Source organism: Glossina fuscipes, unplaced genomic scaffold, assembly GCF_014805625.2.
Source record: "Glossina fuscipes isolate IAEA_lab_2018 unplaced genomic scaffold, Yale_Gfus_2 27, whole genome shotgun sequence".
Taxonomy (NCBI): domain Eukaryota; kingdom Metazoa; phylum Arthropoda; class Insecta; order Diptera; family Glossinidae; genus Glossina; species Glossina fuscipes.
The window spans coordinates 7,278,077-7,288,771 of NW_023998422.1; the positions used below are offsets into that span (position 1 = coordinate 7,278,077).

A 10,695-nucleotide genomic window follows, 5' to 3' on the forward strand; every position below is an offset into this window, starting at 1 on the left:
GCGGTCCGCGTGGTGTCTACGGTACCATGGACGTTTACTTGGATTTAGAAGACCGTTGATGATGATCTTTGAGTATCGCACATTGGGAGTCCCAGATAAATGATGATGTTGGTCGTAACCAGGTGAACATTAACCCTATATAAACTTCCCGCAGCCGCATCCGTAGCTATTAAAAAAAAAATGCGTACACGTGCATATATGTATGTATCCAGTTGCCTTAGCTGTTTAAAAAGCCAGTTTACCTAAAACCCTGGTGTACAAAAATCTGAGCGTATTTTTTATATATGTGCATGAAAACATTATTTTAAAATTAATAGGAACTGAACGCTCGTCAAAGTACTCGTAAATGTTTAGGATTCAAATAAACGTTCATAGATTCATGATATGTTTACAAATATAAAAGGTGTTTACAAGATGATTTTCCTTAAATGAGAAAACATATTTCTTTATTCTTAACTAAATTAATCCCAGCGGAAAGGCTTTCAATTCGAAGTCCTTCTTACTATTATGAGTACACTTGTAAACTAATAACTTTTATTAATAAAGTATGAATCGCATTTTTACAATTATTAATTTAGATTAATCCGCGTTTCTTTTTATAATCTTCCAAATTTAGAGACCTTTTTGTTGTGGGCTCCGATAATTTAGGTACTGGTTTTGGCAAAGTGTTGACAGTATTCACTGCAAAAAAACAATGAAAAAAATTTTAATAGAAATTTATACCAATTACCACACATTTAAATTAGTAAAAACATTTTTTAGATTAAAAGGCAATCGCAATTTAATTGCTAGGACTATTAAGCCCAATTTTTTAAGTGAAAAATTTAAATTTCGGTGTTTGTTATTCGGACGATATTCGGAAAGTCCCTTCACCATTTCGATTAGATTAGGCTTATGGTAGAAAAATGGAAAAGAACGTGTACAGTCGCAAAGTTTAAGTTTTACTATGAAAGCGTGTTCACAATAGCGTCCTAGGAGAATCCAACTTTTTAATCATTCATTTCCAAGTTCCCAATTGTGGTCTCCAGACGAGTACTTGCAAAGCTTTATCCTGTCTGTTCATTTATTAAGTAGCGCGAGAGATTTTGCTTCCCACCTATCTCTGAAGGTCCATGTTACTATTCAGCATTCGCCTGAAGGTTTTCCTGCTCTTTGCATTTTCATTCATCGGTGCAGGTCAATTAAAATTGGGCATATAAAATTATTTCTCCTACCCCGAGCACCTTAGCGATAACAAATATTTTTTTGCCAATTTGTGGTAAAACTAGTTTGTAAATGAAGAAAACTGAAACGTAAGGAATCATATAATCGGTCCAACAGCTCACAACAAAGCATAAAACTTTCATCTCCCATAATGTCGCGTGTCGATTTGTTTCTCGTACTTCTAGATGAGTGCAACGAGGTGGTGGCAGATTATGCTACATCGCGTAAAATAGCTGGCATATATTCTAGCACAGAAGATGCTGTGGAAACGATTTATTCAATTCAAACCTTTTATAAGGCCAGAAGCATCTAAGATTTTAGTAAAAAATTACAGGCATTTAAGACGGCGTGATACAGGAACTACCGCTCGCTATTCAAGGATATATCTACAGTCTCTCAGGTTTTCAGTTCAATTGTGGGGGGAGGGATAGTGGGACGAAAAACAAACAGGTCTAACTAAATTAAGCCGCAGTCTTACTCTAGTTCAGGACATTTACAGTAGTAGTTTCATAATGTCTCCCTCCTTTCACGCGTTGTAAATTTAGTTTTCTGCGATCTTTTGTGACGAGAGTGGCGCGTTTGGCTTATGAATTTTGCCATATCTCCCACTCTAATAAAGTTTTCCATGGTAAATTTCCTATGAAAACTTTATATGAAAAGGAATGAAAAATTGCGTTACAATTGCTACAGATGGGAATTGGATTTCGCTTGAAGAATGTTGCGTATTTGGTAACTTTTTATACAGACTATATATGTGTACATAAACCTATATGAACTATTGTAACTTTAAAACTTAGACGTAAAACTCAAGAATGCTTTTCACTGCATGGTCCACTTGTGTATTTGCCTCAACGACTTGTTATTAGTATACATTTTATTTATATTTCCACTCTTATGATATGTGTTTATGGAAGGTAAATGTATTAAGTATGATAATGTCATAGCGAAACTGTGACTATATCCCGATCGACTCTACTGCCACCAAATAGGCCAAGCACATATATAAAATTCCGCATAATAATACTATTGTGAACATGCATTTACTTCAATAACCAAAGCTTGGAAAGCTCGACTAACTGCTAACAGACCCACCATTCTCCGCTTTTTATTTAAATTCATAAGATATTGAAAATTCATGTAAGTCAAGCTAGTTTCGACCATATATTTCCGGTTTATCCAGAGCCAATATCAAAATTACTATTCCATTAGTGCCGATATTTAAAAAAAAAAAAAAACAAAAGTTGGATCGGTCAATAAACTAAGCAACTCTTCATACCTGGTACACTGACATCCAAATCAATATCGAAATCGTGTAATGTATAAAGATTGTAATTCTTTTTATCGTTGCCTTTGGAAGTTTCTATTAGTTCGGATTGCTTTTTCGGTGGCTCAGTAAATATGATCGGTTCTTTGATTGGTATTTCATCTTCCTTTTTCTCTGACTGCTTGAAACCCATACGAGGTTGTGTGATGCGCCGAGTGAATGGATCAGATATTCGAAGGCCTTTGTTAGCACGTGCTTCTTCCATTATTGCCTTTTCGGCATCTTCCACATTACGCTTACGGTTTCGATCATTAATGTACGATATTAAACTTATACTACTTGATCTTCGCTTATCTAATTCTGAGGCACGACTTTCTAATTCTTCTATTTTTTGACTTAATTCACGAGCGATTTCATAATCTCCCCGCAGCATGGCTGCGTCCCGTTCTTTCATCAGGCAGGTTTTCTTCATGGCATAATTGGTTGGTCGATTTCTAAATCTGTTCTTTTCCTCAATTATTTTATCAACATCTTCATCTTTATATTCGTAATTCATTGCATCTTTAATGTCCTTCAACTTTCGTTCAACAACAGCCATACTCGGCATTGGAACATTTTGTTGAGCACATATATCTTTCCATTTGATGAATTCGCTTTCAGTAAATTCTTGATTCGAAATAAATTCAAGCCTGAAAACCCTTTCCTGTGTTCCATGTTTAAGCCGTAGTCCTTTATTCGTACGAGACTTACCTAAATTGTATATCTTCGCCGTTTCAACTACACCAACTACTTCGGCCACTCTGTACACAGGCTTTTGTCCATTGTTTCCGATACTGATGCGAACAAAACAGTTCATTACTGTGCGCTCAAAGATCGGCAAATTTATGAAACGTTCCATCTTGAACCGTGACAAGCGAATTTTGTTTAATTCATCACGTGTGCTTAAACTAATATGTTTCTCTTCTCTTTCTTCGTCTTCCGATTCACTAGAATATTTGCTACTATTCGAACGGGATACCTTGTCAGGCTTATCGTCTTCCCAATCGCTACTACCTGAATCGTCAGAATATATTTCTGAGGCTTTTAATTTCACTGAAGATTTCCCACCACTAACGCTTTCTAATTCTTCCTTTTCTTCTTTACGTTCTTTCTGTGCAAGTCGTTTAGCTTCTTCTTCCTCTGAAAAAAAAAACATATTTTTGTCAAACTCCAACAAACATAAATTTGAAATAAAACAAACAATGAAAAGAGATACTAGTAAATAAGTATTAGAAGATTACCTCGTTTAGCCTTTCCTTCCCGTTTGGCTTTTAAAAGCGCCATCGCATTACTTCTTTTATCGTCTGTACGATTCATTTCGACATTTTTCTTTCTTTCTTTAGAACGTTCCTTATGATCATAATAATCCAGAGCCGCATTGCGGGCATCATCAACGCTCTCCGGTTTTTCAATTTCTTCATTTTCTACGCTTGGGATATGATGATCCTGCACTTCTTCAGTTATTAAAGGACTTGGACTTTTCTGAGGAATTATTTCATTTGTCTGTATAGTCGCTATTGGTTCTTTTGTGTGACTAATTTTTGATTCCTTATTAGCCTCTTTTTTCGACGGTTTTTTGCTTTTCTTTGCCTTCTTCTTAGGTTTCTTCGCTTTCTCCGTGCGGCGTGCCATCTTCAGCTTCCTTTCAATTTCCCAACGCGTACGCATTATATCACGTTGCTCAATTCGTTTAAAGATTTCAGTTTCCCGTTCTTTTTCGGATAAACCTGATAGTCGTTTCCGGTCTTCTTCATCGCCCATTAAGTTTTCATCGTAGCCATCGTCGAACTCAGAGTCTGAACTAGATTCTGATGAGGAGCTTGATTGACTCGAACTTCTATTATTTGCCTCACTGTCGGACATGTTTGGACTTTTAGATTTACCAACATCGTCTTCAGAGTCTGATACTTCACCTTCCTCCTGTTCCGTATCATGTTTGACGAGTTCATTATTCGGAGGTTCAGTTTCTGTTTTACCAGTATTTGATTTGCTGTCCCAGTCAGATTCCGTGTCTGACGAACCAGATAGGGCAGAAACTTTATTGGTATTACTCTTTTTTCGCTTCTTTGCTAAAGACAAAAGATCCTATACACGCGAAAAAAAATTTTAATTGGCGTATAGACAAAAAGAAAATTGACAGTAAAAACAGTGACATAAATGATGTCGCATTAAGTTGTGCTACTAGTATATACCGATTCAATATTGGACTCAGATTCACTGCCGCTAGAATTTAAATCCACCATAGCTTGTTTTCTTCGTTTAGCCATTCTTATTTAATTGGATGATATAACTTTCGACGCAAAACTAAACGCAATGAAGCTTCTACAAATTATAAAAATTCGTTTGACTGTAATCGATGAAAATAAACGACATCCATTCAACTGCTGTTTACTAGTCGCAGTTAAATGATAACATAAAATATCAATTATTGTAGAGTTTCCACAATCCATACTAATATTTGCAAATTTGTCAAGCTTCCATAATTCAATGATTGCGCCAAAATAATAAATCACAATAATCCATACTTCAAACTCTTATGTAAAAAACCAAAACTCTTGATATTTAATTCATATTAAAACTAGAAATTACGAAACTGTCCGTTTTTAGTCCGGATTGCTGTGCTTTTCTATTCTTTGTTTTAGTTATTTCAACAATTTATGAAAATTACATATGTCAAGGATAGTATTGTCTTTTTTGTTGTTGGTGGAAACTGATTTCGTATTGTCCTTCTTTTTTCACTTTGTGGCAAATGAGGAAGTACACAATGCCTTTTTTCCTAAACCTTCTCATTTGACCGCTATTTATCTTTTCGTAGTAATTTTTTACTTCCTCGACAAGTAAGTCTTTGGAAAAAGTGGGCAATACCATTGAAAAGTCTTAAATTAGAGAATATATATAAAAATCGTAATAAAATATCTTGAGTAAGTAAGTGAATTGGCGGAAATGCCTAATTATAAAAATTTATATATATTTATTTTCTACAAAAATCGCCAAGATTTAAAAAGATTTAATATAATATTTTTCTATCAATTTGAATATAATACAAACAGGTTGCCTACAAGCAACACTTCTAAATCTAAACATGATTACCTTGATTCCATCTGGCAAGTCTGCACAAATGTCATATTGATGAGTTTGTTATATAAATAAAAGCAGAGTTGGGATATTCTAAGACCAACGGCGTTGTTAATTAATTATACGACACCAAACTTCCGTATTCTCGAAAATTCACTTGGAATTACTGCACACTGCTACATTTCACATTGGAATAAGTAACGTGCGATCTAAGAATTGTCATTAGATAGTTTACTTCATAAAGTTTCCATTATATATTTTGAATTTTCGTAAATTAATAAAAAACCAGTCCTTGAGGTTTAGTAAATTAATAAAGCATGGCTAAATGGGGAGAAGGTGATCCAAGATGGATTGTTGAAGAACGGCCAGATGCTACAAATGTTAATAATTGGCATTGGACGGAAAAAAATGCGACTCATTGGTCTAAAGAAAGATTTCAGCAACTTTATAAAGATTTTAAAATAGGTAAACGACTGTGCAATTACTTGAATTGGTTGCCATTGTTAAATCTAAAAGTCATCATATATGTGTATTTATTCATAAATAGTAAAAAATGAGCTTGAGTGCACTATTGAAAGTGTTGAAAAATGTAGCGGGGAAGCCACAGTGAACAATCGGAAAGGAAAACTCATATTTTTTTACGAATGGGAGCTGGTGCTAAAATGGCAAGGCTGTATTCTAAATGCAAGCAATACACCTCATGAAGGAAAGATCACGATACCGAATTTGTCGGAAGAAAATGATCTTGATGAAGTTGAAATCACAATTACCATCGAAAAGTCCAACGAGGAATCAGAAATATTGAAACAATTTATGTATAATGTTGGAAGGGATCAAATACGCCAACAGCTGGGTGTTTATATAAAGGAACTAAAGGAAGAATATTCAAAAAATCTTATTCTTCCTAAAAAGGGTGAAACTTCTGTATCGAAGGACGAGACGAGAGAGACTAAAGTAAATTTTGGCTATCACACTGCAAGTGCGAACAAAACGAAAGTCACGTCAAACGGGAATGGTCCCGTGGGATGTAAATTAGAAGTTCGCACGCTGAAAATGGTAGTGGAGTTTCAATGTAACGCTAATGACTTATACAATGCCCTAACGAAAGCAGACATGATAATTGCCTTTACAAAAGCGCCAGCTAAAGTTGAAGCATTTAAAGGGGGAGAGTATGTAAAGTTCACAATGAAAATAAAAGTGTTAATAATGTTGACGTCATCTGTTTCAGGTTTCAATTATATGGTGACAACGTGCAGGGAAAATTTGAGGAATTAGTTCCTGAAAAGAAACTTTTACTTAGCTGGCGTTTAAAATCCTGGCCATCAGGCCATTACTCCAATGTTTTAATTGAATTAGAAGAACTGGTAAGTACGTTTATTTGCTGACGTTGAAACAAAAATTTAGGAATAGATCTTATAGTAAACAAACACCACTCTGAAAGGAGCGGAAATATGACGTCAAACCATTCTACGAGCAAAATAGGGGTTTTGTCAAATGTTCATTAAAGATTTACATATATACTGTTAGCTGTTAACTGCACTGTCTACATGGGAATATCTTGGAATTGATGGTGGGTTTAGGGCAAAAAAGCGAGATGTATCAAGATACTAAAGCCAATCTAAGCACAGCTTCGTTGTGGTTTTTACCAAAAGGCTTAAATAAATATCTGAACTCTTATAATTTGCATATAGATACATAAATGCTCCATACCATTATATTATATGTTTACACACATAAGAGCATCTCTGCACACCAGTGTTTTTAGTTTCACTTAATCATTACCTCGCCAAATATTTCCGAATTGTTCTGAGAATATGGCACAATGGCAATTTATGAATGTGAGTTACCATACATTATCAAGCATCCTTTTTATGCATTCTTTATGCATTATTCGCAAGGAAAACTGATTAAGATCGTACGATTTCATTTTACTTGTATTTGACCGGCGTTCAATAGTTTCGGTTATGTCGTAAAGTGGATTCCGCTTAAAAATTGTCTTTAGATTTCTTTTTAGGGACCAATTTTCGAATGCAATTTTTTCATGTCGATCACAGATGTGTATAACCCTTCTGACACACCTATCTCTCGAATTGATGAAATGAGAATCAATATAAAAAACTTTTATGAAAAATTGTTCATTTTATATTTGTTTGATGCTTTTCTTAAACATTCTCGTTTTAGCAAAATTGTACTCAATTGAAATTAGAGCAAAGTGGCATTCCTGCGGCTGAATATGAAACGATGAAAAAAAATTGGTACAGATACTATTGGCACAGTATCAAGCAGACTTTCGGCTTTGGAGTACCATTGGCTGATATCCTTTAGATGATTCAATTGATGTCATTAAAGTATGTTTTTCATAAGCAACTCAGCAAAACGCTTAACAGCTTCTAGTATCGAAACATTTATTTCTGATTACGACGGCACACAACATAAAGAAATTACAAACTGCATTATTTACGATACGTTATTGGTTTTATAACCCATCGACGAATCAATGGAAATGAATCACTTTGAATATTAAAGAAAAGATCATTGGATTTGATTGGTGTTTTATCATGTTGTTTCATAAAGTTCAGGCACGCCTGACAGTAATTAGCTTTTAAGCCTAATAATGGATGAATAGTAATTTTTGATTAAAAAATGCTTTACTGTTCTTCCAAATATTCTCGCATACGTTCAACCGAATTGTCATAACGTTTTTCCAATTGTGTTTGAAACGCCTCCAAAACATGCAAACAAAAACAATTTGTTCCGGCCGTTCCGGAAAAGAAAGATAGCATTGAGTGCAAAATCAGACCTACAGGGCGGATGAATTGATTGAATCGGTTTTTTCAGTGTTCACTTAGTCTTAGTTTACTTAGAAGAAGTATGTGAATTCGCTTGCATTCTCTTGATGAAGGGTTCAATGGCGCGTGTTTGTTTTTCACCAAAGACCTATCAAACAAATGGTTTTGTATCGTTCAGAATTTGAAGTTTTACATTTCTGTAAAGGCGTTGTTGCCAGATTTTCCAAAAAAAAAAAACGCGACCATTATATTTGGAAATGCTTCAAGCAAAAGCAATCTTTGTCGCAGTTTACACAATCTGCTGTTGCTTACTTTTGGGTCCGTGCGTTCGTACCCTGATTTGCTTGAATCGCCACCATTACAACCTTATATGCTTCTCTTCAAGCACCACCGTTGTATTTCGTAAGATTTGAAATTAGGTCAGGTCATGTGGCGTTCAACGAACTCAAACCTTTCTCATGCAATATTGCATGCATACTATGCCCGAGGCTCTCTCAATTTGAACATATAAGCCATACTTCTTACTGTCTTAATCCATTCCCACTCAACATCCAAAAAAAAAAAAGTAAACAGAAAAACATGTCATTCTTTTAATCAAGCACCAGCATAGATTGGCTAAAACTCTCGATTTAGACGAGAACCATTTGAACTGTTATGCAGTATCGGGATTCTCGATTGGCTTACTTCTGAATTTATTTAATTTATCTTATAATACAAGATTAACTTATAAATTGTCAATACTGGTTAATAATAACAATTTTTATGTATGTAAAATAAAAAAAATATTTTTCAAATATAAATTCAAATGCAAGTTTGCTTGTTAAAAAACACTCATTGTTGAGTTACGCGATACCGCTTCTCAAGCTTTTAGGCAAAAAGTTATTTCTTAAAAAGGAGCTTCAATAAAATCATTCAACTTCTTTTCATCCATTTGCAGACGCAAAAAACGATGCGTATTTAAATAAAAGCTACAAGAGTTTCGATGAAAATAAGCAAAAGCTGCCACTTATTCTATGAACGTAAACAAAAGCTGGAGGAACTTCGATGAAAATAAGCGAAAACTCTGAAAAATTCTTCCCGCAAACTTTTAATTTGTTTATGTTTCTATGGCACGTGTTTCATCCTGCTGTATGGAATTTCTTACTAAAAACTCAGATATATGAATGGATGCATATTTATTTATTTATTTTATTAATGAAATTAAAAAAAAAAATAAATTTGCAAATTTTCTTATAAAATATATCACATATTGGTGGGTTAATGGTTAAGATCTTTGAACAAATAAACTAAGGAGTTTAAGTTATGTTATTGCTTTTTGTTTATTCAGTGCGTGACGTTTGATTGGATTTTTGTGCAAATGTCTTTATTTGATTGTTTGTGTATGCTTTGCTGTTCGTTGTCTATCTCTATCTCCTCTGTGTGTTTCTTTCTCTCATTAAACATTTATTATCTTAAGGATGTTGCATTGAGAGTAAGAATGTTTATTACTCTCCCTCTCTCGCTTCCTCTGTTATTTACAAATGTCAAATATAATAAAAGCGTTTTAGTTCAGCTATGGCAATGCTGCACACTGAAAGGCTTTAGAATTATTTCATACATTGCCAATTGGTTAAGATCGTATACGTTACAATGTGTGATTTTTTCAAACTTTAGAAGAATCATTTTCTTCTAGGTTTTTGTACGTTTGTGAGAAAGTGCTTCAAAGCATAAGAAGCGATACAAAATACTAATATTACTTTTAATTCTGTGATATAAATAGTTTACTATATATAGTATATGTTACATATATTGTTTGTACTTACATTTTATTTGTTAAGAAAATGATGTGTTCTTAAAATGACTAACACGAGACTAACTGCTGCCTGCGATTTTTTAAGTTGCGTGTGTTTTGCCGACGGTTTTTGCTAATTTTCTTAGATAATTTGGTCCGTTAGATAATTTGGTCCGTTAGATAATGTTGTTTTGCCGACGGCTTTTGCTAATTTTCTTAGATAATTTGGTCCGTTAGATAATTTTGCCGACGGATTTTGCTAATTTTCTTAGATAATTTGGTCCGTTAGATAACACAGATAACACAGTTGAATGGCGTTACCATTTAAGTTGTTAGTTGGGCACTCAACCATTTATAAGTGACTCTGTGTTTTGTCTTTGAACAGGGAATTTAGCGAGGACTTTGTTAAAAATTATGACGGTTTAATTCTAAGCGAACTTGTAAAATACAAGAAATTAAGAAATGTTATAATCGCGAATAAATTCTTTTCTTTTAAAGCTCACTTGAGACACTCAGGCGGATAACTTGTAAAATTAAATAAGTTTAGTTCGCGT

The 10,695-nt window shown here is 34.1% G+C and overlaps 2 protein-coding genes across 2 annotated transcripts; one reads left to right on the top strand and one right to left on the bottom strand.

The window, feature by feature from the left end:
* Window positions 1-547: 547 nt before the first annotated feature.
* On the bottom strand, window positions 548-4,910 carry LOC119635661 (RNA polymerase-associated protein Rtf1). The gene is made up of 4 exons (XM_038030582.1): window positions 4,699-4,910; window positions 3,748-4,591; window positions 2,480-3,646; window positions 548-681 (listed from the first exon to the last, which is right to left on the bottom strand). The coding sequence occupies exons 1-4, from the start codon at window positions 4,771-4,773 to the stop codon at window positions 575-577; spliced, it is 2,193 nt and encodes a 730-aa protein (XP_037886510.1). The 5' UTR covers window positions 4,774-4,910; the 3' UTR covers window positions 548-574.
* Window positions 4,911-5,691: 781 nt separating this feature from the next.
* On the top strand, window positions 5,692-8,503 carry LOC119635676 (activator of 90 kDa heat shock protein ATPase homolog 1). The gene is made up of 4 exons (XM_038030620.1): window positions 5,692-6,046; window positions 6,129-6,750; window positions 6,810-6,945; window positions 7,763-8,503. Exons 1-4 carry the CDS (start codon window positions 5,899-5,901, stop codon window positions 7,904-7,906), a joined length of 1,050 nt encoding a protein of 349 aa, XP_037886548.1. The 5' UTR covers window positions 5,692-5,898; the 3' UTR covers window positions 7,907-8,503.
* The last annotated feature ends 2,192 nt before the right edge of the window (window positions 8,504-10,695 follow it).